This window comes from Capsella rubella, unplaced genomic scaffold (genome assembly GCF_000375325.1).
Source record: "Capsella rubella cultivar Monte Gargano unplaced genomic scaffold, Caprub1_0 scaffold_6, whole genome shotgun sequence".
NCBI lineage: Eukaryota > Viridiplantae > Streptophyta > Magnoliopsida > Brassicales > Brassicaceae > Capsella > Capsella rubella.
This window is the reverse complement of record NW_006238918.1, coordinates 16,011,030-16,038,558: the sequence shown is the minus strand read 5'-3', so window position 1 is coordinate 16,038,558 and position 27,529 is coordinate 16,011,030. Positions and strand designations below refer to the sequence as shown.

Sequence of the window (27,529 nt, the reverse complement as noted above, 5' to 3'; positions counted from 1 at the left end):
AAATTCTAAAGTGGGAAGGATTCATACCTTCCAGGCTTAGGAAGCTGGAGACAAATGGTATAATATTTACATAGGAATTTGATACTAATTCTTCCTCTATATTCTTTTTCTATGGTTTATATCTTTTTGTTTTGTTTCAAATCTTTTGTTTTGTTTTTTTACCGGGTATTGTTGTTTCAGTTATTGACACCGATCATATAGAACCAGAACCAAAAAAAAAGTTAATTAGTGGTCAGTTTATATTCTTTTACAAAAAACAAAAGTTACAAAAAAATGTTATGATGTTTTTTTTTTTGTCAAGCTATATGTTATGATGATTAATATTTATTATTTCATCGTCAAGCTCTACCCATATCTCCAACTTACATCTCAGTCTACAAGTATTTTTTATTATCAACACGTCAGATTCATAGTCCAGAAAGGTTCCCCTCCGGATGGTTTTGGATCGTTGATCATTATTCCAGAACATTAAAATGCACTAATACGAAGGAAGGTGAAGAAAAACTTTAATTTTTGATTGGGATATACTTAACACAAATAATATATGAAGATAAACTTTAATTCTTGACTGGGATATACTTAAAACATGGAGAACAACCGGTTTTAGATTCGACCGCATGGCCGACCGGTTAGATCCGTAAATGGTCCAGGCAGCCATTATACTTGCGAGCGATGTAATGTCATCACAACGACCACGAGGCACTAGCTAGTCTATTCTTCTTTTTTATATTTTTTCTTACTTACTTGTTACTTTTATCTTTGTTGGTTACTGACTCATCACACTATTTTGTGGTGATTTGTCGTTCTCATTACACCTTTTTGTTTATATCTTTGGAAATAACCGTATCAGTTCTTATTACAAGAAAATTACTAAGGGTAAACCTATACGTATATGGTGGGATGAAAGCATTAATAAGTGTCACTAGCCACTAGGTTAATTAATTTCTCACTCTCATTAATCCCAATATATATTTTCACCATTTCTTCCAATTTCAAGCTAGTTTTAATATTTTAGTTTTTATATAGACCGATTTAGAGTAAAATATTATTTAATTATGAAAAATGCGATTTATTCAGAATATGGAAATGCGTCAATTTTTTGCGACTGCTAGTTCCATTTATTCACTTTTTAAATAGGTTAGATCTTTCAATTTAGTTTGCGTGTTACAAAGTGAAATTTGTCTATTCGGGACTAAATTTGTCTCTTATATCTCAGTACGTAGAACGCATGTCACTTTATTATCAGAAGCCTATAGCTAATGGAAACATACGTCGATCATCAATGTAGAGTTGTTATGCTTTGTTTTTTGCATGCTATTCAATTCTAACCGAACATTTTCTTTGATTTATATTAAATTTTGTTATATCAAATGTTATCTTCTTATACGGCATTAGTAGAAAATGTTGTCTTTCTATAATCAGACTTATCTAACCAGTTTACCTAATACTTTTTTTGTTAGAGGTTTTTACGTACAGATGATTTGAAGGTTTATCATATATATTATTCCTTTTGTCCCACAGGTTCATACGTATTATATTTGTCTAAATTTTTTGTATAGTTTGGTCTAGCTGTAAACACATCAGTATCAAATAACTCAATAAAAATGAAAAATAAAAATGAAAATAGAAAAAAAAAAAAAATCTAAACTTGTCGTAGTGGAATTTTCAACCTTTACATGCATAGATCTTTCTTTTGATCACACTTTTTTAGATACCTGATCTTTCCATGTTAAATAAAGCTTGACTTAAACCCAACAAAATAAATATGATCAGCTTGACACACGCAATGTATATATAACATGATATGTTAACATAAATTCGCCAATGGACACGGAACATGGACATTGTAATGATGAATAACAGAAACGTTAGGTTCTGTAAGAAAAAAACAAAATAATAAGTCCAATATATAATTTCTTATAATTAAGTATGTTGACGTTATTAATTATCAAACAAAATTCGGTCTGTAAGGAGAAATTTTGGTTTACTGTAAAATTAAATTATTATTAGAAGTCTAGAATTAATTACGTGTTGATTAACCAATCAAGAATATAATAACATACAAAAAAAAAAAAGTTCATAAAAGGGGGTAGATGACATGAACGAGAAGCAATGTGCGTGTCTCGCATTACGGAAAATGCTAAGATTACTTGGGGAAATGATTATTTTTCAAATCAATTTTGCGATGTTAGGCTTCAGAATGAATAATCTGTTTTGAACTTTGTATGTTTCTGCAAAAATAGAACTTACTCACTTTTTTGGTTTCTTAGTTACACTGAATCATCTATGTACATCCCGAGAGTCTGAATCCGGATTTGATTTATAAAATTGAAAATGATATATCCACCAACACCACCAAACTAAAATATATTCGACATAGTTTAACAATCAAATATTATTAATAAATTTGAACTAAGGTTAAACAATAAAAGAAGATATCCAAGGTGGCAACCACCTAGACAAATTTCATTATAAATATAAGTAGATGTAAAGGCGTGTGGTTGCCAAACGCAAAGAAAAACATTCGACATTACAGAAAACAAATCTTCAAAACAAAAAAATCTACAAAAAAATCTTTATTAAAAAAAGTTCAAAAGAGAAGAGAGAGAGGGGTGATGAAGGAAGAACAATGGGCACCAGTAATAATAATGTTAATATCAAGTGTAGCAATGGGATCAGTGAATGCTCTCGTTAAGAAAGTTCTTGACGTTGGTGTTAACCATATGATCTTTGGTGCTTATAGAATGGCTATTTCAACTCTAATCTTGGTTCCTTTTTCTATTATTTGGGAGAGGTATGATCAACATTCTGATTCTAGTTATGTCTCGCAACTCTTAGATTTTGTAGCTATCTTTAACTACATGCATCTTTTTTTTTCTTTTTGTGCAACAACTACATGCATCTTTTTAAAAGTATATTTCTCTGGCTAGCTATGTCTTTTTTAAAGAAATATGAATGATCAGATTCAATTTCAGACGTCGATATTTTACCCAACTAAAATTTAATTTATCTTGTTACCATTACAACTATAAAATATATGCTTTAATTTCATTCATATATGATGGTTTGATCATTATTTGTTAAAATCATACTAATCCTTTTTTTCATATATGATTTTACCTTTACGCGTCAATATTTAAACTAACCATGAATTTTAAACTTTTCTTCATCCTTACAGTAATTACCAACATATATTTGTTCTTTTCATGTTCGATATGATGTGTTAATAGAGTCCAAAATAATCCAAATTAAGTTTTTTTGTAAGACAAGGTGAAACTATAAGTTTAAAATTATATATTGATATATATCCTCTCATGTATGTAACTATATCACCATTATGTTGTGAATATGTATAAGTAATGAAGTTTGCACTTTAAATGAGTTTGTTATAGGAAAACAAGACCAAAGCTAACGTTCATGCTTTTGTGCGAACATTTCATCAGCGGACTACTTGGGTTTGTCCTTTTCCACTTCTTCTTGTTATATTTTTACGCACTTTCCTCTGCTTTTGATGATTTTTTTTAACTTTTTAAAAGTATAAAAGAGTTTGCTAGCACGTTACCTCTTACTTTGTTTATGTTTTTTTTCTCCTTTTAAAAATAACGCAGGGCAAGTTTGATGCAATTTTTCTTTTTGCTTGGACTATCGTATACGTCAGCTACTGTTTCGATGGCTCTAGTTAGCATGTTACCTGCTATCACTTTTGCCTTAGCCCTTGTTTTCAGGTAATGCAGTTATGCCACTAACTTAATTAGGAGTGTATTAATTTAAACCTTTAAAATAACAAATAACAAAAAAAAAAGAAACTTTGCAGGATAGAGAACGCCCAAAACCTGAAGAGCAAAGCAGGTGTGCTCAAGGTAACGGGAACCCTAATATGCATAATGGGAGCAATGTTCTTGACATTTTACAAAGGCCCAGAGATATCAAACCATCATTCTCATCCAGGAGCTACTCAAAAGAACAACAACACGTTGCATAACAATGGTCACGACCAAACAGAGAAATGGTTTCTAGGCTGTGTTTATCTGATCATTGGGGCAGTGTTGTTGTCTCTATGGATGTTGTTTCAAGGGAAATTAAGCTTAAAATACCCTGGAAATAAATACTCAAGCACTTGTCTCATGTCACTATTTGCAGCATTTCAATGTGCCATTTTGAGTCTTTATAAGAGTAGACAAGTCGAAGATTGGATAATCCAAGATAAATTTGTCATTTTCATCATCCTTTACGCTGTAAGTCTTTTTTTTTTTTTCTTTTTAGAAGATGTATTATTCTTCTTTTTATTTAATATTATAGAATCTATATATTTGGCATGCTTGTTAAATATTGACAAAACGTTCGGTTTATGTTAAAACAAAAGACGAACGATCGAGGAGTTAGAAGTTTTATGTTCTTTGATATCTACATGTCATCTCATCTTTATCTATTGTGACCTTTTTCTAACTACAGACTTCTAATTAATCTCTTTCTTTTTTTTCATACGCTAGCTGTCATATAGTAATTTATTTGATATTATGATATTTTTCAACAGTTCATATTATTATCTCTATCTATCATTATTAAATGTTAACACGGTTTGGTAAATTGATGAAAAATAAATAAAACAGGGAATAGTTGGACAAGCGATGTCGACAGTTGTAACGGCATGGTCTATAAAATTGACAGGAGCTGTTTTTGTGTCGACATTCACTCCCGTCAGTCTGGTCGCTGCTACGTTATTCGATTTCCTCATCTTACGCTCTCCTTTATACCTCGGCAGGTTTATTCTCAAATCATTATCATATATACTATATAACCACAGGTCGGTCCATGCATGCATGCACTGATGATATCTTTATATTTATGCAGCGTACTTGGATCCGTAGTGACTATAACAGGTCTCTACGTGTTTCTATGGGGAAAGAAGAATGAGATAGACCAGTCTGTTTCAAAGACATTGACCACTTCCAGTGAGAAGATTGAAAACGAAGACCATATGATAGCAAATGATAAGGATATTAAATTGCCCGTTTGATATATTCATATATGTGTATATGTGATGGAGATCTGCTATCATAATCGTGATAACTGTCACTGGTGAGCTCTTTATATTATAAAACTTTGATTCACTCAATGGAGACGCCAAGAAATTAAAGATAAACTCATTGTAACGAGTTGCATTGGTACCTTTGATCGGATATAAAAATAGAGGTTTAGCTCGTAATAGTTTATGTAATTATATTATTCTTCTAAAGATTTCCCATGTAATAGTTTATGTCATTACTTATGTTATTTTTCTAAAGTTCCCATGGTAGTAAGTAAATTTTAAAGTTTGTTACTTTGCTAAGTTGTACACTTTCACTTAAAAATGTAATTAAAAAAAGTATATGATGCAACAAACATTAAACTTTGCAAATTTTAAATTTACGTTGGTAAAAGGAAAATCTCATTTATATGTAAAAAAAAAAGAATATAAATAGCTAAAAAAATACATTGTCCATTTGGCCACTGTCTAATTGATTGGAACCCATATCTAGCAATTAGAAACACAATTTGATTAACTTTTTTCAAAATTAATTAATTTGGTCATATATCTAGAGTCAAGCCAATGGAAACAAGACCATATATTAATTAATTCATGCATACCATGAGTTTGAACTTTGAAAATTGGTTTTTGTGTTACGGAGAGCTTTTGTTTGACATGAAGTTTCTATTTTTCAAAAAAAATCATAGTTCTTAAGAAAATCGTTCAGATGTGTTTAGAAACAATTTCTAAAGAAACCATTTTTATCTTATTTTTAGCTTTCTCAAATGCCTTGAAATTCTACCAATCATCACTAACGATTTATAACAAAAAAATTCTGCAAAATTTGTTGAAATCATTTTCTAAATCCTAAAATTCCCTTAAATCTCTCTAAATTTAAAACATCTAAATAAGTCCAAATCAGAGATCCAATATCCCCCACTAATATTAACTCTACTCTTACATCTATCGAAGTCTCACCAACGGCGTCGATGTATGAGTCATATGCCACAACAGATTTCAATAGTTTCGTATATCCACCACAAATGTCATTGTAATTTCAAAATTAAGAAAGCAAAACCGAAGAAGTTGAAAGCAAATATGCGCAAAAAAAAAAATTGATTGTTTTTGGTAAAAGTAAAAAAATTAATTAGAAATCACATCAATACCAACAAATATATTGAGTAGTAACTTTAAAACTAAACATATTTTCCAAAGTTGCGACTTGCAACAATACCAAAAACTTTAAACACTATAAAACTAAAGGCGTGGCTCCTCAACCGAACTGATTGGTCAGAAAATATTGGGCCAGGCTTAGGCCGATGATTAGTCTCATATTATAATGATGCGTAAAGTACTTCAATTGTTCGAGTCAATTACAATGACATTTGTGGTGGATATACGAAATAGTAGATATGATCGAGCCTTAATGCCTAGTGATTTTTCGTCTGGCCATTCCTATTTACAGAGCCTTAACCACGGTTACACACTAACATGGTCGCATGAAGTTGATATGGTCGTTTTCTTAGTATTTATTTTCAATTTGGTTTATCAACTTTGACTACAATCTAAATCATATATAGCCTTTCATATTCTCAATCGATTTTAGGTTTCTTTTGATTTTATTTAAACACAAATTATGTTCTAATTATCTTTTTGATTAAAAATTCCATTATATTTTGAAGAAAACAAATGAATTGGCGGACTAGGTATAGTTCCTGATGGAAATAAAAGCTTTATTACACTTTATCTTTCCTTTGCTTTTCCAAAGAGACCATAAAAGCCAACATTTATTAGTGGGGAAAGAAACATATGTAAAGGGAAAAAAACATTAAAAAAGCAAGAAGAGACATAATTAGAATTTATTATGAAAAATGAATAAGCTAAAAATTGTAGCAAAAGCACATATATTTTAAGAGAAATTAAATGTTAGTTTTAAACATTAGTTAGTTCAAGCGTTATACTTACAGTCACTAATATAAAAATTGTGTTGATGACAATGATCAATATACGACTTCGACCACTATATAGAGTGAATTCTATTTTATACCACTTCAATACTATATATGGTTTATCAAAGAAAAAAAAATGTTATAACATTGTTCTGTCCAACACTCTTTTGATTAAATTGTATGAATTTCCTAGTCAAATTTGCATGTTTTTATATACTAAATTTAATTCAAAATTTCAGTTAAATAGCTAGCAGAATAGTTAAACTTAAGGGCCATCAAATTTAGTAAAATACGTATCATTTTATATAGGTTGTTCTGTTTCTATAGCAAATAGAATGGATTATAGCTTCATTTTAGTAAAATACAAACGTACCTAATGAAGCAGCAGAGCTAGCAGTTACAATAAGAATTAATGGTCTATACGTCTATGTCATCTGTCTAATTCAATAAAATTGTGTGTCGCGATCTAAAAGATAAGCCAGAAGAAAATGACTAATTTTAAAATCTTACTTTATTCTAAATATTTAAAATGATAAATTCGTAATATGAATAATGGAAAAAAACAGGTGAACAAAACAAAAAGAATAATGGAAAAAACAAATTAACCTCTATATATATGCGAGTTTCTTTCCTTCAATTCATTCATATACACTGAAAGAAACCCTTAGAAAAAGAAACAAAAAAAAAAAAAGAAAAGAAAAAAGAGAGACAGATTAATTACTGTAACGTAACAGTAAGTAAGTTAAAAAAGATGGGTTACTGCGATGGTAAATGGACGCCGGTAATAATGATGGTAACGATAAATTCGGCGTTGGGATTATGTAATGCATTGGTGAAGAAAGTACTCGACGGTGGTGTTAACCATATGGTTATCGCTACATATCGTCTCGCTATCTCCACTGTATTTTTGGTACCCATCGCATTTTTCTGGGAACGGTTAGTCTAATATTATATTCATTTACTTTGTTCTTTATACACTATGTTTTAGTAATGACTTAACGATAAATAAAATTATTGATTGTTTTTAGGAGAACAAGACCGAAACTTACGCTCAACATCTTGGTTCAGCTTTTCTTCAGTGCTCTTGTTGGGTTCGTTCTTTCTCTCATTTGCGTTGAGATATAATCTATATGAAGAAATAGGCTGGTTATTTCAAAATTAAGAAATAAACCAATTTTGGTGGGTAAAGATAAATAAAAAATTAAAAACCAATTCTTTAGATTTTCATTTTATTGTTTCACCATTTAGACTTACTAATCTAATATTTTGGATTTATGAGATAGTTTTAGCAAGATTTGAAAATTGGAGTTTCGGGGTTACATGAATATATATATATATATATATATAAATTGTATAATCTGAAAATATAGATTATTTTAATTTAATAAAAATAATTAGGATATATTTTATAATATTATTGTAGTTGTATTTATCCTCACAACTTTTAGTCTAATTATAATTAATATTTTTATATATATTGAGCAGAATGTAATTTTTTAATATTAATTTTAGGGCAAGTTTTTCTCAGTATTTCTTCCTGCTGGGACTATCATACACATCTGCTACGTTAGCATGTGCTTTTATTAGCATGACTCCTGCGATTACATTCTTTATGGCCCTAATATTCAGGTAAAAAAGACAAATGTCACCAATATTTTCAAGTATAACTTAACAAGTTAAAATTTATACCCATTTCTTTGGGTGATATTTATATAGGGTAGAGAAGCTAAACATGAAAAGTAAAGCAGTTATGGGGATGGGGATGGGCACTTTGATATGTATAGGAGGAGCTTTATTACTCACAATGTACAAAGGTGTTCCCTTGACAAAATATCACAAACTAGAAACCCATCAACTGATGAAGCATAAACCCGAGAATTGGGTTATCGGATGCGTACTTCTCTTTGCCGGTAGTAGCTGTTTCGGGTCGTGGATGCTGATACAATCCAAAGTGAACGAGAAGTATCCATGCCAATACTCAAGTACTGTCGTATTATCTTTCTTTGGAACCATCCAATGCGCTCTTCTAAGCCTTATAAAATCTCGAGATATCTCGGCTTGGATCCTCACGGATAAACTCGACATAATGACCGTTGTTTACGCAGTAAGGTTTTTTTTTTTTTTTTTTTTAGGCAAGTAAGATATTTTATATTATGAACACATCACAGCGTTTGATAGGGAGCGGTAGCACAAGGAATATGTACGGTGGGAACGTCTTGGTGCATCAGAAAGAGAGGGCCTATCTTTACTTCTGTATTTACTCCAGTGGGGCTTATATTCGCAACACTATTTGATTTCTCGATCCTTCATCGTCAAATTTGCCTTGGAAGGTACGTTAAAAAGATAATTATATACATATATGAATGAATTGAATGTGAAATCTTCTTCTTGATATGTGTAGTGTTATCGGATCTGGGGTAGTGATCTTTGGACTATACATATTCTTGTTGGGAAAAGTCAAGCAAATGAAGGAAGAAGAGTGTGTAAAGAGGCTACCTTCTCACCTTAATGAAGAAGACGGAGGAGAAAATAATGAACAATACAAAAAGGGTCATCTTATGGTTGTTCCAATGACTCCTTGATTTGATTATTACTTAAAAAAACAAATCTTCACTTCATACATTATTTTGTAATACCATTGACCGGTGAGTTGCTTATTGTGTAAGTGAATTTATATATAGTCTAGGCACTTCGTTCTAATTCTACTTTTTTTTCCCCGGAATTGAGTTTTCATATATAGTCGCAATTAAACAAACAGATGAATGTAAGATAGTAAAGTTACCCATGAATATGCTGGAAGAAGAAAATGAACTGCGAGAAGGCCCTACAATATGTTAACAAAGGCCATCGTTTGGTAGAAATAAAAGGAATATACGAAAACTAGTGATTGTAACCAAACACCCAAATTGAGTGAGAAAAAATAGAGGTTCACTTTCGGCAATCCTAGATTATCTCATCATGTTCATTACACTTCGTTGCATGGGCTTATATCTTGGGCTTGTTCGTCTCGATCATAATGTTGGGCTTGAGATCTTTGCTTCACTTGGATATATATCTATTTTGGGATGAAATAGTTTGTGTTTGGTTTACAATAGAGATGTTTTAGCTAATAAGGTTCATTGACAAAAACAAAAACAACTAAACATTTCCCGTAATTTATTCCTTTTAAGCAGTAAACAAGCGAGGGAGTTGGTTTACAAGTAAATGGACCAGAGTGACGAAAGAGAATGAGAGGCAAATATTGCTTTGATGAAGCTAAGCTTTGCCTTCATGAACGTTTTAGTTTCTCTTGTCGAGGTCGTGAAACTTAAAGGTAGTCAACTGTTGTACTCAAACCTATTAACATGAAGCCACGGTTGCATGAATCATGTGATCGGATCATCTCTCTTCCTATTCCTGTTTGCAAGAATCGAATGTTTTTGTCGTTTGCTTTTGACTATATTTTCCGGTGTTGAGAGCGGATAGGCAGTACTATCCAAGTGAGTAACACATGTATAAAAAGCATGTTTAGGAAGTACACACTTGTAAATCATAATGTATGTAATGTACTCAAAGGTTAAGGAGTATCCCGCGTTCGGAAGGAAAATGATGGAATTTTGTCTCAATAGCATGAATATGTCAATGATCGAGATCTTATGAATGTATCAGATTTTAATAGCTTGATATTATGCCATTAATTATTTTAGATTTATCCTCCTTAAGTAAATTTTTGATACCATGAATAACTAAAGTAAAATTCTCAATATAAAGTTAAGACCCTTTGAAGAAGAGAAGACAAAAGTGTCTTAGAGAAGATACTAAAGAAACCTCTTACTACTCTAGTTGTTATTTTCATATTGGTTTAACATATATTATTTGTGATTTAAATTGTTAATCTGACTAAAAACACTTCATTTCTATTCACCAAAAAAAAAAAACATACTTCATTTCTATCACTAATGGAGAAGCTCATCCTCCATAAACTAAGAAGAAGAAAAGCTAACATACAGATTACATCGGTAGAATACGCAATTTAGTTAATCCTTTTTTAGGAGGATTATTTTAAAACGTTATTTACGCTTGCCTGAATCTATATATATAAAGTTAGCTTTTTCTCTCTTCTCATGATGCCACCTAAGCATCTACCTAAGCCACATTTTTTTTACATTAAAATAAATTTAAACATTCATTTAGTGCATATTTATGCTACTTATTTAATTAATAGAAAATTTATATAAATAAAAATAAATTATGTAAATAAATGAAATGTTAAATAAGAAATACTTTCATTTTTTATTAGTTAGTGGTAATAATATAATTCAACTTTCATTTTAAATTGATCATAGTTTAAAATTTTAAATGTATTACTGAGTTTAAGAATGTAAGTAAATTTTAAATTCATGGTAGGATAAAAACAACATTTATGTAATTGTATATATAAAATTTTAAAGGGAAAAAATAAAATTGAAAGTGAAATATTAGTTTATAACCTGATCAAAAAGAAAATGCTTTTAATCCAAATTTAAATATTGAAAGATAATAATTCATGAGAAAATAACTATAATATGTTTTGAAAATCAATAAAAAATTAAATATCACAATATGAATAAAAAATTAACAAAAAAATTATAAACCTCCCGCGCACAGCGCGGATCAACTGCTAGTATATATATATATTGGCCAATTCCAAATTTTTTTAGTCCACAACTTGCCTTAGTATTCAAAAGCAGTTTTTTAACATATTTTGATTCTAAAAGTAACTTTCTATACAAAATAAATTTGAATCCAGAAATACAAAAAAAGAAGGACAAAATAATTCAATCTCTTATACAGTTATATTAAACCACCACTTCTTGGATTTATTTTTAAACCGATATCAATCGTCTGCATAAAAAAGCGAGGATATATAATATGAGGTAAGCACTTAGGCAGCAAGACTCAATCCATATATGCTTTCTTCATACTTTACTAAATTTTCATATTGTATATTCACTTTATTAACACTTTATTTATTTATAAACTATTGTAGCCAAAAGAATAGTTGGTATTATTTGGCTTTCTCTTTATAATACTGCTGAGTGCTGAGGGGTGGCACACGAAACGAGTGAAAGCACTTCCAATATGTTTTGGATCCAAACAGGTTAACAAGTTCATATAGAAATATAAATAATATATATATGACTCTCACTAGTCACTCACTAGTAGTGTAATTAGCTTCAAAAGTCTATACCAAGTGACAAATAAAGGTTATCTTTTTTTTTTTTTGGACAAAATAAAGGTTATCTATAAACTTATAAAGCATGGTCTCCTCTTCTATGCGTAGCTTATTCCAATTCGGAATTTTTTTTGGTAAAAAATGATGTCATGGTTATTGAGGAAGTTGTAAAATCCACTACTATTTATCCAAAAAATAAAAAAGATCATTCACGAGTACTCTTTGGATTTTGTAATCACGACTAGCTTCTTTCCACCTCACTCGTATTAAATAAATCATGGATAATATTCATATTTTGTTACTTTTTGTTTTAATCTTTTTTTTTTTTCTTTTTTAATCTTGGTCATTTTTTAGGTCATCTATTTGAAAATAGTTTTATGCAATTAAGGTTTCCATCTGTAATCACGACTATAGCTTTTTTTATCGGTACAAATATATAATTTTTTTATTTTTCTGTAAAAAGAAAAAATTACGATGTATTTCATTTAAAAATATATATAAGAATATTATATATATATATTAGTTAGTTGAATTTATTTTAGCAAAGTCGTCCACTCTACCAACTGGGCTAAGGTGGGCATTTATAATTATTATTGGTTGATTTTCTAATCATAGAAATAATTAGTCTAAAAGCAAAATTATTGATTAACTCTTAAGTTTTGCTCTTGACCATATTTTGTTCTTAAAATAGTAAATCTTTCAATTTTTTCTCTTAATTATGAAATTATTCTTACCAAAAATCACTTTTTGCTCTTAAGAGAATATTCTTACTCTAAAAATTACCAATAAGCATGGTCTAAGCCTATTTCGGATGTACCTTTTTTTTGCTGATAAAAATAGTCGTGTCTCTGCATGGCTACCCCACGAGAGTTTTTTATTTTTTAACTGGTTTTACTAATTTCTTATCTTTTTTACTTTTTAGCAATAAAGCCATAATACATGTCGGAATCACATAGATCCGTCTTACCAAAACAAAATAAAATAAAATAAAAACCTTTAAAAAAAATCACAGAAAATTCATGCATTCTGATAATATTTGTAAAGAAATAAAAGTGATGGTCGACATATATATTAATATATATGGATTATATACATAACTCTTTTAAAATATATGAAGGAGATAAAAAGAGGTGGTAGCTAAGTTATACGTTGACTGATCTTTATTGACTAGCGACCTACTCTTACGTGACTGATCAACAACATCAAAATGATTGACTTCCTTTTTAGCCACATCAAAACAAATTATATTCATTTATACAATTTTCCATATCTTACACTCACATCTTAATTTAATGGTTAAGGTTAAAAAGTTTATTATTCATTGCGTTTATTTAGGAGAATATGATTGAAACCTACGGTCAAGAATCTTCAGAGCTCTTGTTGGTTCATTCTTTTATTTTCTTCTCATTTGAGCCAAAACTCTTAGTTTAATAATTTTGTTATTTTGTATTTTCCTATTTTAGGGCAAGTTTGACTGAGTACTGTATACTGGAGCTAGTCATACACATCGGCTACGTTAGCATAATAGCATGTGCTTTTATTAGTATGACACATCACACATGCATGCGGTTACATTTGTTAATTGTTATGGAGTTAGCCTTTAGCATTCAGTTAAAATAACGTACGTACGTGTCTTGTCTGGTATTTAAGACGATTATTTAGAAAATTAAATTTACACTAAAAACCAATTTCTATAGGCGTAGGATAAATAATCTAAATATGAAAAGCAAACAAGGATGGTGATTGGGGCATTTTAATATTCATTGGAGATGCTTTATTACTCGAACAAATTAGAAACTCATCTATTGATAAAGAATAATAAACGGGAAATCATATGGGCTTGGGCCGGTTTGCCTTAATTTTATATTGGAAGTAGATAGAATTCCAAATGTTTTTAGAGTGTGAGGATGAAACTAGAGAGACACAAAAATAAAGGGGAAAACACGGACAAAAATGTGAATACCTTCTCTTATTTTGGATAATGCTATATGTTTAAGGATATGAAAGTATCATATAATCTTTGTTATTAGAACTAAAGGAATATGTATACCGTAAGTAATGTTTGGGGAATAATTTGCTGTTTTCACGAAAACAAATCACCATGTGACGTGACACATGAACGTGTGGCTATGTGAAGGATTCTCTCCAAACATATTATGCTAATAACACCTTTCGAAAACGCTCACCTTTGTCAAGAGGCCTCCATAGCTCGAACGTCTATGCATGTGAGGTAGCACCTCGCAAAGGTCATATATCTACTACTGGATTAGAAGATTCAAATGGCATCTCAAACTTTATGTACCAATCAAGCTAGATAAGTATGCCATCAACACATACATGCGTAGCTGTTTGATTCATGCCATGTCAAAAATTCACATTACCAACACACGTTATAGCCAACACATTTAGTTCTATAGGTCATCATCAAGAATATTGTTGGTTTTTTTAACAAATAACAGATCGTATGAGCTGAATTTTAACGTTAACGTGAATTAGAAGAAACCATTTTTCTTTCATTTTCTATTTTTCAGCTATCCAAAGAGTTACGTGGTCTCATCAGTTTCCTACATGAATGTTGAAGTGCTAACTAAAATACACCACATTAGTGGGAGCACATGTTTATTTTCTCCCTTTTAGAGATGTTAGGAGACCCCCGAACAACCTAGAGATATACACTAGTTTTGGCCTTTGAGTATAGGTATAAAATATTTCCAAATTCGGTTCATATTGTGATATGATGATGTATAAAGAATATAAAGAATGAAAAGTAAAAAATAAAAAAAAAAAAGAATAAAGAAAAACAGAACAAAAGAGAAGGAAAAGAAAAAAGTAATAATAATGAGTTGTTAGCTGTGAATTCCCTTATTATTGTGATAAACACGTTTCTTAAACTGTGTACATACGAGGATATCTTTGGGTGGGAGACGGTATTTTATGGATCTGATGGATACACATCTTATTTGTAGGTTGGAAATTAGCTACACTCATATACATGATAGCTATATATATAGGGCACTTCAATAAATTTAGGAAATTTTTTACAGTATCATATTTGTTAGAGCTCCATTGGTTAAGATATGATCTTCAACCTTTTTTTTTTGATCAAAATCTTCAACCTTTTTTTAATATGGTTTTAATGGGATATGTAATTCATATACCCTAACAAAAATGCTTCTAGATAATGCACTATTGATAATTAATATATTGGCACATTCTTTAGATATCACTTAAAGTCGTACTTAATTAATTTCTTACATGGGATATTAAATCTTATACACCTCTTCGAAATGATGGTTTTTCTGATCGTTGATTTTACTGTTTTCGAATATGGATCAATAAGTCAAATTTAAGTAGCCTCAATTGTGAATCAAGTTAGACAAAACTTAGATCATAGGTTTCTAACTCAAGAAAAAAATAGTAATAAATGAATTATTCCTTCTTTTATATCTCACGTAATATCTTTACACAAACATTCTACGAACTAAATTATTTCCAACAATATTAGTGGCTTTGCTCTCGGGAGTTTCATCGATCTGATCATCTGAACAGTTATAGTTGAGAGTTGGGACTTAGGACCAAGGTTGAATGTTTACTAAGTGGTATTTGGTAATTAATTGTTTCTTTCGAAAATCTATTTTTTATTATTCAAGATTTTATCAAATTAGACTAGTTTTTGCGTGATTTTTCCAAATTTCAAAGAAAAAATAAAAACCATAATTGTAAAGTTTTAAAGGGAAACCTTGTTTTCAACTAATTGTTGTATTTTTATCTTTTTCATATATTAATAAAAATCCTATGGTTAAAAACCAATGATCAGTGGTTACTAGCATTTAAATTAATTCAGGTTATATAGTGACTCAACATTTCAAAGATGTGGGTCAGTGGGAAATCTATTTTTTATCAGTACTGATTTGAATGTCACTTGACTAGAAAGTTAGAAGAAATCACTGATTCCATTAGTTAGAGATGTTTTTTACAAAGATCGCTATAGTCTTGTTATATATTAGAGAAATCCAAATATACACGACCCAAATAGTTAACAAATAAATAAATTTCACCATTTAAAGTTATTCTAGAAGACCAGTGACTTCATATAAAACCACCAGAAATCATAATTATGCATTAAGAGAATTTTCAGCTTGGAATGCAACACAAGATGCACTCGTCAGGGTGTACTATTAATTTATTAAGGTGTCTTAACATATAAGTTTAGAGATAACTAAAGTGTGTTTTAAATTTTGATTTTGCTTTAGTAAAAACTTTGCTTTCGTTTGATGGAAAATATTGAGCTTTATCCAACTTTAATTAGCTTTCTTAAATGATTGCATTGAACTCATAATTAATTATAACAACGTGAGCAAATACACAAAACAATTGTTAATTCGATTAGTGCTATACATAGTTTGCCAATTATCATAAACTCAAGTTAATTTGGACCAGGCTTGTGCCTTAGTGATATGTAATAGTGACGCTACCGTTGTACAGCACGGTTTTGAATCAAATTCAGAGTATATACTTCGTTGAGTTAATACATATATACAATAAATACTTTACAAGAAAACATATTATATTTTTCAAAAAAGAGCAGAACATATATATGTTGTATTTTTATTAGAAAAACAGACCATGAATATATATAATATTTTGGCTACCACTCTCTTCTTACGAGAAAAAACAACATATTATAAGCTCAGTTCAAAGATAAAATGTTACATTGTAATATAAAAGAGAATTCATATATAGCTCCCAACTCGTCGTCCATAGAATATTATTTTAAACTTTTGCTTTGTCGTTTTATAAACAAATGGGCTTCGACTCAGCATATATGTTAATATATATATACATACCCACCTAGTCCTAATGCTTCACTACTCAAAACAAACAAATTTCTGAAGGAGAGATAGAGAGGGGAGAGAGCAAAAGCCAAGAGAAAGAGAGTGCGATTATATTAAGTAATTAACAGATTAGAAAGTTAAATTACTTATAAATCATGGGAGGTTTTATAGATGGGAAATGGGCACCGATGATTATGAGTGTTTTCATAAATATCATTTTGGGAATGGTTAACGCTTTGGTTAAGAAAGTTCTTGATGGAGGGATTAACCATATGGTCATTGCTACCTATCGTTTGGGCATTTCTACTCTTTTTCTTCTTCCAATCGCTTATTTTTGGGAACGGTAAGTTTCATTACTCTCTTCTTTTCCTAGCTTTCAATCTTTACATTAAATCTAAACTAAAACTTCAAAAGTTTAACGTTTGATGCTATCATCTCTATAATATATAGATCTTAATTTAAATAAATAAAAAACGTTATTTACTTGAATAAGTTTATTTTCATAATAATATGTTAGAAACTGTAAAGTAGATGAGAATTTTATGAATTTTTGTCATTTTTATTTGTACGGATATAGAATCTGAATTTTTGTATGCCTAACAAAACATATACATATTCGATTTCATGGTTTTGTTCAGGAAAACAAGGCCAAAGCTTACCATAAGCATCTCATGTCAGCTTTTCGTCAGTGCCCTTTTTGGGTAAGTTTCAGTTCCAAATCCACTAACTCCTTTACTTCTTATACTAGTACTTTTCTTGTTACCTTGTTATGTGTGTAAAAAATGTTTTATATTTCCAGGGCGAGCTTGATGCAATATTTCTACTTGCTTGGACTCTCCTACACTTCTGCCACGTTGGGATCTGCTTTCTGGGCCATAATGCCTTCCCTCACTTTCGTTATGGCTTTAATATTTGGGTACAATTATTAATCATCCGATTAAGAAAAAAACAATCATTCTAAATGAAGCCAGTATCTTAATTATGTGTTATCATCATTTCAAGTGTAACCTTACACCCTTTTTTGATAAAATTATATTTGGCAGGTTCGAAAAGCTAAACTTGAAAACAAAAGTAGGACACGGCGTCGTTCTTGGAACTTTGATAAGCTTAGTAGGAGCTTTACTTCTTACTATGTATGAAGGCGTCCCATTAACGCACTCTCAACCACAAGCAGCGGTTTCAAACAGCCACACAGGACATCAGAACTGGATCAAAGGTTGTTTGTTTTTATTGACAGGAGTTGTACTTTTCAGTTCTTGGATGCTTATACAAGCCAAGATCAACACGAACTACCCTTCTCCATATTCCAGTACCGTTATTTTGTCGGTGTTTGGTACCATTCAGTGTGCCGCTCTTAGTCTGATCAAGACTAGACATGTTGACGATTGGATCCTCAGAGACGAGCTTACCATTGTAACAGTCGTTATAGCGGTATATATTCAAACACCTAAGACAATTTTTAGTCAACATATTCATAATCTGGATCCACGATATATAATCAGACACTGATCTGTTGTTTGTGTATAACCGTTTAATTATAGGGTGTGATTGCACAAGGAATGTGTACAGTGGGCATATCGTGGTGTATCAAACAACAAGGACCTGTCTTTTCCTCAGCGTTTAGTCCTGTCGTGCTTATGTCTGCAACCTTGTTCGATTTCTTGATTCTTCATCGGGTGATTTATTTGGGAAGGTATATTATAAAATAAAATAAAAAGCTAGACTACTTAGGTTATAAAAACCCCTCAGACGTCACAAATATATATCATGTGCATGTTATGGACTAAACTTTTATTTTTGTTGCAGTGTTATCGGATCCGTGGTGGTTGTGATCGGTTTATACATATTTTTATGGAGTAGAAGTAAGCAAATAGATGAGTGTAAGACCATGAAGTTGCCTACCAATACGGTGGAAGATGAAAAGGAAGAGGAAGGCCGTACAACGAGAGGCCAACTCTTGGTTATACCGATGACTCCTTGATCAATCGATCTACTACTCCCTTAGACACTCTTGTCCAACGAGAAGGATCGAGATTGTCTTACAAGATTAAATTATTAAGAAGAGAAGAAAATGATAGTTTGATTGTTTATTGGACTATTCCATGACTTGTATTGCAGCTTTTTTTTGGATTTTAAAATTCCAAAGGGATTCTTCATTTGGATATTGTAATTTGTTATATATAAATAAACTTTATCGAATGTGACCTAATTAATAGACTTATGATGCAATCAGCATTTTGCACACATAGACTACAAAATTCTGAGAAATATCTATTCTAGCAAATTCATACTAAATATAGATATATTTAAATGATTTAGTTAGACAACGGTTGTTTAGTCGCAATTTACGAAAATTATTTTAGAACCCTAACAACAATAGAGTAATAAAATAGAGGAATATTTTTTAAAATAAAATTTGTAATTTTTAAAGGGCGAGGAATGTATGTTAGGCTACTATGCCTTTTTTATAACTTTACATTTTTCATGTATATAATAATATGTTCTGGACTTTATTTTTATATTTCTTTATTTATAAATCATTACAGGGAGAACAAAAGAAATTGCTATTGCTTTGCCTTTTCTTTATAATACTGCTGATGAATGGGCACATAAGATAAAAGGAGAGAAAGCTCAAGCCTCAAAGCACTTCAAAGAGATTTTTAGAATCCAAACAAGTAAAAAATCTAAATCGAAGGTATATAATATATATATAATACATGCAGATATAGATGACTCTCACTGATCAGCAGTCACAAATCAGGAAATCTATATAGTAAGTAGTACTGTTTTATAAATGTCGCATCGTTACACGACAAGGGGTCTCTACCAAGTGCCCTCTATAAAGCATTGTTTCTTCTACTACAATGCTTTAGAGTTTATATTATTTTTTGTTAAAGTTTAAAGTTTTAATTATTCCAGTAATAGTTTTTCTTGTAAAGAAAACAAAATGTAGAGACAAAACACAAATCCAATAACTAGTGTAAACTTGTCTGGATTCGCAATAAATCAAATCTTTAAGGTCACGCCAGTGCTAATTTCAGAGAGACGTTACCCGTATTTTAATCATTAATTCCGAATTCGACCATAACCATTTTATGTGCTTAGTTTTTTGTTGCTTTCGGTTTGTCATGTGTTGTTTTTGCTTAAATGATGTCATGATGATATTAATAATGGCTATTTAGAAGATACTTGTAAAAACTAAGTAACAACCACAACTGCACTTTGGAATGTGTAACCATGACGAGCTTCTTTTTCACGTCATTCGTATTAAATTGACGAATCCCAAATTATCGATACGATATTTACCACATGATCTGTGTTGACTATATATTCCATTTCAATATTTTAAATCAAGACAATATTAGTTAAATTTCAAGATCTACGTACATGTGTCAAAGTAACTTTTTTTAGTGTCAAAGTGAATTTTTTTTCTGGGTAAAACAGAGAGAATAACAATTAAGAAATAAAATTAATACCAAAAAGTAAAGTACTAAATTCACCACTAAAGATGATATTAGTGAGCGTTTATCTTTTCTGCATGTTTATTTAAGTTTTTTAAAAGATAAACAATCGCTTTTTTGTAAAACATGCCTATTTATTTGATGGTTTTTTCTTATACTACTAACTTATTGGTTGTCTGACCGTGGAATTAGCAGCCATAATTACGGAATTAGTTGAGTATTATAAATAGAAATCTGGTTAAGACACAAAACTAATGAAATATACATAGACGATATTTTATGGAGTGATAAAATATGTTTGAAATCGTCTCGTGGGTGCGTTATTGCGTAAGTGCGTTTGCTAGATATATTTATATATATTAACATTTGCATGGCGAACCCCACGAGAGTTTTCTTATCTTTTTAGCAAGAAAGCACGAACACATGTCAGAATCACCTAAAATCCGGTTTCGACCGCTTAATTCATGCATCACAACAAAATGTAAATTAAAGTCGGAAAGAAAAATCCATTGTGTTCACTCTTTTTCTAATATATAAAGGAACACGTAAAATAAAAAGGGGTGATGGTTATACATTGAAACGCTTTATTGACCAAGTGACCCCCCAAGTCTTAATTACGTGACTGATTACTGATCAATGACATCGAAATAATTGAGTTTTGTTTAATGCATTTACGACACAAGTTTTGTTTGCATAGCCTTTCTTTCTAGAAAGTCTCTGATTCTTTTGTTTATTTTTTCAGTAACAATAACACTGTATACATTTAGTCATTGTCGCAAACAACGATCCGAAGAATACATTCCAAAAATTTTGCCCACAAACAAATCAAATCGACTCATTAATATGTACAGAATCTTTAATTAGAAAGTGCTTGTCCTGAGGCTAAAATCAATTTTTTGTTTTTATCAAAAATTTTGAATTATGTTTTTAGGTGTTGATTCTTGATTGAGTTTGTTGTTTTTATTTATTGCGTTAAGGCAGAAAAAAATCAGCTCAACTGTTTTGGACACACGACTTCTTAGAAATTTTAAAACATATTGATAATGGCCGCATAAAAAGAGTTAATAAGATTAAAAATGTAAAACAAGAAAACCTAAAAACACTCTCTGATTAAAGTTTTACTATTTGCTTACGGTTAAACAGTATACAAACCCCATTAGTGTTAGGTAATGTTTTCAAAAAGGTTTCGAGACATCCCTAAAGTCTGGCTTTGCCAACTATTGTATGTAAGTTCTATTGCTAATTATTGATAATACTATTGTATTATAATTATTTTATTATTTTTACGAATGCATGGACAGAACAAACAAGTTGATATATTAATACTGCAAATCCAACTCAAGTTAGTGGATTTAGAAAGTATTTGCAAATGGAGGAGAGCGAAAACATATATTTCATGAAAAAAGAAATGAATCATTATTCTATAAACGAAATGCGTCAAAAAGCTTGGTCATATTGGAGTTTTTGGTCGTTCGATCATCTTGAAAGAGACAAGTCTCGGAACTTTGGTACAAATTTATTATATTGACGTCGTAGGCGCAATCAAAGAAAGCAATGCCGATCTGCAAGACTGCAACACGAAACAGAAAACGTATGACGTAACGTTATATCAATTAATTTATTTCTTAAGAAAGAATTCGAAGTGTGTTTAAATTTTATGTAAATAAAAAGCTATTGATAAAGTAGATTTTGCATGATTGAGCCAATGCTTTGTCCCGGAATAAGATAATCAATCGTTGGGTTAATGGACCAGGCACCATGCGTTACTTGCATATATAATTAAGTTTATAACTGATAATATCAGTAGCCATGTTCCGATGACATATAGTATAATATTGTCATGTTTTTTACTTGTAAACTATTTTTTTTAAGAAACTAGTTAATTAATACGGAGGCTAACATTTGGTAAATAAAGTTCCAATTCCAACGGATTGAACATTCGCTTAGATGGCCTTTATGTCTTCGAAAGAATCATTCTATAGTATATTCGTTTCAAATTATATGTGTTTTTCACACAAATATCTGTTTTAATTTACTGGTGGAAATATTAAAATAATAGAGATAAAATTGGAATTTTGAACAAAGATCTATTTAAAAACCTAAAGCGATATGTTTTTGTTATAAAGTTAAAGTTTTGCACTGACTCTTCAGATTTGGTGAAAATAGTGTATTTTCCTGATGGATGGTCGGCTTTTTCGACATATTTGGAGGACATAAAAATTGACAGAAAAAAATTCTTTTTTTTCTCTTTGTCTTTTATTTTAAGAAATACAAATGTAAAAGCGTATTTGTTGGCACGCAAAACTTGTGTCAGTTCGCCAGCTATTAATATGATGTTAACAAACAAAAAAAAATGAGTAATTCAAAATTTTGAGAAGCTAATTCAAATTTCCGAACTAATTAAATAATTAATTATGGCGTTGCATGGAATCATTACCACAACTTTTTATTTCCACAAAATCTTAAAAGAAGCTTCATTATTGGAATAATAATTTAATAATTTTCTCTTAAGGCCAAAGAACCATGTCAACCATACCTTCCTACGGATGGGGACGTGCGTGATCTGCTAAAGGTGTGGTTGATAAATGCATGTGATCGCTTTGGTCAACAAACTTGTGTTCGGTCGGAGCCGGACCCATGGTTCTGCTATTTACGATTATTTCGGGTGCTAGTTACTTAATCTTAGGGTTTCAAAATTCATAGACTCTTCGACTTGCTTGTGGAATATGAATTTGATCCATAGTTCGATACATGTGAAAAATATCTCAACTGATCCTCAAGAGTCGAATTAACATTTTCGAGGATATATTATTGCCACTTCAATAAATCAATTCGTTTTTAAATCTTGGTATGAAGGAAGGACTTAAAAATGAAGAGAATATTATTATATCAAATTTCTCATTTATAAACAATTAATGGATTCGGAAGGTCAGAGATTGGAGCACTAAGTTTGAAGTGATAAAATTCAGTTGGACTCCACGGAAGAACAATCAATGTGCTGATGTGCTTGCGAAGATGATAGTTCCTTATGAACTTCCTTTGTTTTATTACTATTATGTTCCAGATTTCCTCATATCTACTTTTCATTGTGAATTAGGGACGGACCTACGTTGTAGGTGGTGGTGGCAGCTGCCACTAGTAACCTACAAAATATTTAAAAAATTGTTTTGTTTGTAATAATCAATATAGCAAAATGGTTATGTTAACATGTGTAATATATGAGAGGTGGTGAGTTCGAATCCTGAAAGTGTCACTTTGCACGGACTTAATTTTTGGGCTGGGTCCGCCCCTAGTTTTAATTATTAATAAAGTTTTGTTGATTAAAAAAAAAAAAAAACTAGTGAACCCACTTAGAAGATTAATTAGATATCGAAGAAAAACGTGTGACATCATGTAGTGGCAAATCCTGTCTGGTGCATTGGTAGATAACGATCGTATAATCCATTGGTTAGCCACCTTAATTAACTAGTTCATCATATTGGACACGTTGTTTGTTTTTCGCGATATTTTTGTTTTCCTCATCCACTTGATAATTTGAATGTTTTTTACTCCTCTTTATATTATCTCTTAGATTAGATGAATATCAAGTGTTTCAAATTGGTAAATATTTTACTATATATGGATTGAAGGGGATGAGAAAAGAGAGGGCTCAAAGAAATAAGAAACAAACTGTTCTTGCTTTACAAAATATCATTTTTCCTACTTTTGTTTTTTTGTTTTTTAAAAATCAATCAAAGATGGTTTGCTTTTCTTTCTAGTCATTATCCACCAATCCTCTTGAGTACCAAAAAAAAAAAAAAAAAGGCTGTTTCTAGAGTTTTGTTCCAACTTTTTAAATACAATTTAATTAGAAGTGTAGCCTTTTTATCCTCAAGTCTTTTTTTATTTCCTATAAACTTGTGTGTGTGCGGTGGTGCGGATGACTTTTTTCATGGCCAACCACATTCCGATGCGTAAACAAGTATATATTTATCGGCTTTGTAACCAATTACGTAACGTATCTTTGATAGGACAACAATTCTCATTTCTTCTTATAGATGTCACTGCCGGCTAAGATCGTGTTTACTGTTTTGAGAACTTTGTTTCGTCCCCTGTGATGTGCGGCAAGAGAACTTATGTTTCGAGACAGTGGGGAATTGAATTAAGTTTGCAACACAAATGGTCCGAACACAGTTAATACCAAAAAAAAATGTCTTTTTATGTGATTGATGGGCTCAATAGATGTTACTGCAAGCAAGGGCAAGGCTATAACAATTTTAAAATATTAGGCTACTTTAAAGCTTGTTGATATAATATGGGCCTAAACAGAAATATTTGGGCCAATCTGAAGAACGAAACCAGTTCCTCTCTAACCAATGAATCTTTGGGCCTAAACAGATCTTTATAAATCTTCTGGCAAAACGGCTACTTATTTGAACGTGACACTAATTTTGTGTATGAATTAGCGTTTTTCTATTAATCTAAATATTTATTTAAAATTTGATAAAATAAAAGAAAAATCTTTCGAATCTTCATTTAAATATATGTGAAGTCTGAACACTGTAAATGTTACATATATACATATACACATGTTTTTTTTTCTTTTTTACATATACACATGTTATTAACACTAACAGATTACAGATATGAAAAAGAAAAAAAAACTCAATCTAGGTATTTGGTTTTTCTGATTATATCATAAAAATTTAATGATCAAGACATGTAAAAAAAAACACACAGAGAGATAGGGGCTATGTGGCTAAAAGAAGTCTATTCCATTGGTAACACGTTTCTGAGGCTACGAACGTCTATCATATGGAAAATAATAAAAAAAGAGATAAGATTCTTCGATTTCACATATATTTTAAGCCGTGATTTCCATGAGATTTGCTGTTGGAATGGATAAGGTTTATATATTTTATATATTTGTATTTATACTATTATTAATCAGGTTTTATCGTATGGAGATCTAAAATTAGATCCTTTTCTTGTCTTTATACGACCCTGCTTTGTTTATGTCGACGACGTATAAGTTCTACATTTGATGATTCCTTCATACATGAGCGTCGAGATATATATATATGTATACTTTGTATTTATACTTAAATTCATCGAATATAAGTACGTCGACTCGACTCTTTGTGTGGGAGTAATTAAGAACAATTAATTTGCAGTGAAATCTATATAGTCTCGTCCATGTAAAATCTATATTGTTTTTCTCGAATACATCAGGAAAACAATAGCAAAATCAAAATTAAAGGAAACCCATTTTCTAATTTTCTTAAAATGAAATAAAAATAAAAGAATCCAAAGTGAAAAATGAGACATGTTCAGTTAGATACTTAGATTTGATGGCACAAACCATGAATCATTTAAGTTAAGGAATAAACGTTTTGGGTTTTGATTGGTTAAGGACAAATTACGTTTTTAGAAGAAAAGAATTATAAACCATACCAAAGTGTAAAGTAGATTTGACATTTTGTACGCGGAGAAGTAGATTTTGTGAAAACGTAAGATTTTGCAAAATTTCTCTTACTAATTTGTCCAATCAGACCATTTTGTTGTTATTCATAATTATATTGGCTTCAGATGGAAATCAAACGGTACATGTTTTTTCGCACTTCTCCACTCTAAAACATTATAAAGAATAAACATTGAAGGATACATTTTATTACAGATTTTGTATACGAAACGTAATAATGAATTTCTATTTATGGCCAATTGCATAATGGATGTGAGATTGTATAGACAAATATAGAAACCTAACTCTATACGCCTTCCGCAAACAAGTCAAATCGAATAAAAAGTGAATCGAGAGACAATACATGGAATTGATCGTAACACAAGTGGGTAAACCCATTACTATGTTCTTTGGTCACACTCGTCTAAAATCTCATGTATGAAAAACAAAGAGTAATGTCGACAAAAAAAAAGAAAAAAAAAAAATAGAAAAACAAAGAGTAAATTCTCGTTAGTATGACGAAATATAAATATTATTTTGTATGTAACATGTATCTGCGTAAGCGCATTGGCTGAAGAAGCAGTTCACAAATGATTTTGATAATGATAGACATTTCTGTGATTTTCTAAAAAATATAAACGTACATGAACGATTTAATATTACTTTTTTTTTTTTTTTTCCAATTGGTATGCGACATGGTTTTATATTTGGTGGATATATAAATGTTATAGAAAAACTAGATTGTGTCTGTTATTTCTTCACATTTCTTCTTAATTCATCCATCGTTGGTCTATATTTTACAAGTTTAATCTATTCATTATATTAGGTTGCATGTGGGATATTGGACTGATCACTTATGCATGGTACAAAATCCAAGTTCGGCTTTGAGGTAGAATAAAAAATATCTTTAGTTTGGGAGAAGGCAACAAAAAGAAAAAAAGAAAAAGAAAAGGTAAATTTCTTTTTGGGGGAGAGTACTGTTGTTTGCCCTACAGACCAAGGCACTGAAATCGAGTTGGTATTATTAGGAAACACTTAAACGTTTTGGCACCCCATGGCCTTGCCCATGTGCATTGTTCGTCTTCTTCTTAAATGGGTAATATTGTCATTCTCTTCAAAAACACTACGTCTACACTCCAAATTGGGAAATACTTTAAAAGACCCATAAAGTTCTCTTGTTAGAGCTCGATTTTAAAAGAGAGAAAAATAACAAAGTAAATGAAATAGTCGAAGTAAAAGACATGAGAACCCTTTTTGGAGAAGGAGAAGAAGAAGCAAGAAAGAAAGGCTTTGGTCTTCTTCTTCTTCTTTTTCTGATTCTGAAACTGTCTTAATAAGAGTGAGAAGTACTGTTCATGGAAACTGTGTCCCTACCAAACAAAACTGTCCTCACTGCCATCTTCAATAATACTTTTACGGGACCCCTCCTCTCTAGTCCTAGTCCCAACGCACCATCTCATTGCTGTGTCTAGCAAGAAATAACAGAGTTACATGTATACACTCTATATATCTCTACAAAGTATATAGAAGCTTGATGACAACCAAAAAAAAAAAAAAAAAAAAAGTATATAGAAGCTATGTGTGGATCTAGCCACTTTCGAACAGTTGCAGTCAGATATATATGGTAGCGAAATGAAAATAT

At 30.7% G+C, this 27,529-nt stretch overlaps 3 protein-coding genes across 5 annotated transcripts; all 3 read left to right on the top strand.

The window, feature by feature from the left end:
- Positions 1 to 2,587: 2,587 nt before the first annotated feature.
- Positions 2,588 to 5,320, top strand: LOC17882311 (WAT1-related protein At4g01430). Its single transcript, XM_006289815.2, has 6 exons — positions 2,588 to 2,794; positions 3,393 to 3,455; positions 3,609 to 3,725; positions 3,815 to 4,235; positions 4,611 to 4,762; positions 4,852 to 5,320. The coding sequence occupies exons 1-6, from the start codon at positions 2,616 to 2,618 to the stop codon at positions 5,015 to 5,017; spliced, it is 1,098 nt and encodes a 365-aa protein (XP_006289877.1). The 5' UTR covers positions 2,588 to 2,615; the 3' UTR covers positions 5,018 to 5,320.
- A 2,225-nt stretch (positions 5,321 to 7,545) lies between these two features.
- LOC17883784 (WAT1-related protein At4g01440) lies at positions 7,546 to 9,679 on the top strand. Of its 2 annotated transcripts, none has more exons than XM_023781429.1 (6): positions 7,546 to 7,893; positions 7,986 to 8,048; positions 8,470 to 8,586; positions 8,674 to 9,061; positions 9,136 to 9,287; positions 9,359 to 9,679. In XM_023781429.1, exons 1-6 carry the CDS (start codon positions 7,709 to 7,711, stop codon positions 9,537 to 9,539), a joined length of 1,086 nt encoding a protein of 361 aa, XP_023637197.1. In that variant the 5' UTR covers positions 7,546 to 7,708; the 3' UTR covers positions 9,540 to 9,679. The 2 variants fall into 2 exon arrangements, with proteins under 2 accessions (XP_023637197.1, XP_023637198.1); XM_023781430.1 differs by having other exon boundaries at positions 9,126 to 9,287; positions 9,359 to 9,457.
- Positions 9,680 to 17,031: 7,352 nt separating this feature from the next.
- LOC17883794 (WAT1-related protein At4g01450) lies at positions 17,032 to 19,203 on the top strand. Of its 2 annotated transcripts, XM_006287955.2 has the most exons (6): positions 17,032 to 17,329; positions 17,625 to 17,687; positions 17,786 to 17,902; positions 18,030 to 18,417; positions 18,528 to 18,679; positions 18,793 to 19,203. In XM_006287955.2, exons 1-6 carry the CDS (start codon positions 17,142 to 17,144, stop codon positions 18,965 to 18,967), a joined length of 1,083 nt encoding a protein of 360 aa, XP_006288017.1. In that variant the 5' UTR covers positions 17,032 to 17,141; the 3' UTR covers positions 18,968 to 19,203. The 2 variants fall into 2 exon arrangements, with proteins under 2 accessions (XP_006288017.1, XP_023637459.1); XM_023781691.1 differs by lacking the exon at positions 18,793 to 19,203 and having other exon boundaries at positions 18,030 to 18,319; positions 18,528 to 18,610.
- Positions 19,204 to 27,529: the final 8,326 nt, after the last annotated feature.

What these genes read in the sequence shown, in the direction of transcription:
- LOC17883784 (XM_023781429.1), top strand. Translation starts at nt 7,709, where the DNA reads ATGGGTTACTGCGATGGTAAATGGACGCCGGTAATAATGATGGTAACG. An exon ending in TTCTTCAGTGCTCTTGTTGG is followed by an intron (nt 8,049 to 8,469) that starts GTTCGTTCTTTC and finishes TATTAATTTTAG; the next exon opens with GGCAAGTTTTTCTCAGTATT. An exon ending in CGTCAAATTTGCCTTGGAAG is followed by an intron (nt 9,288 to 9,358) that starts GTACGTTAAAAA and finishes TGATATGTGTAG; the next exon opens with TGTTATCGGATCTGGGGTAG.
- LOC17882311 (XM_006289815.2), top strand. Translation starts at nt 2,616, where the DNA reads ATGAAGGAAGAACAATGGGCACCAGTAATAATAATGTTAATATCAAGT. An exon ending in GCCTTAGCCCTTGTTTTCAG is followed by an intron (nt 3,726 to 3,814) that starts GTAATGCAGTTA and finishes GAAACTTTGCAG; the next exon opens with GATAGAGAACGCCCAAAACC. An exon ending in TTTTCATCATCCTTTACGCT is followed by an intron (nt 4,236 to 4,610) that starts GTAAGTCTTTTT and finishes TAAATAAAACAG; the next exon opens with GGAATAGTTGGACAAGCGAT.
- LOC17883794 (XM_006287955.2), top strand. Translation starts at nt 17,142, where the DNA reads ATGGGAGGTTTTATAGATGGGAAATGGGCACCGATGATTATGAGTGTT. An exon ending in TTCGTCAGTGCCCTTTTTGG is followed by an intron (nt 17,688 to 17,785) that starts GTAAGTTTCAGT and finishes TTATATTTCCAG; the next exon opens with GGCGAGCTTGATGCAATATT. An exon ending in CGGGTGATTTATTTGGGAAG is followed by an intron (nt 18,680 to 18,792) that starts GTATATTATAAA and finishes TTTTTGTTGCAG; the next exon opens with TGTTATCGGATCCGTGGTGG.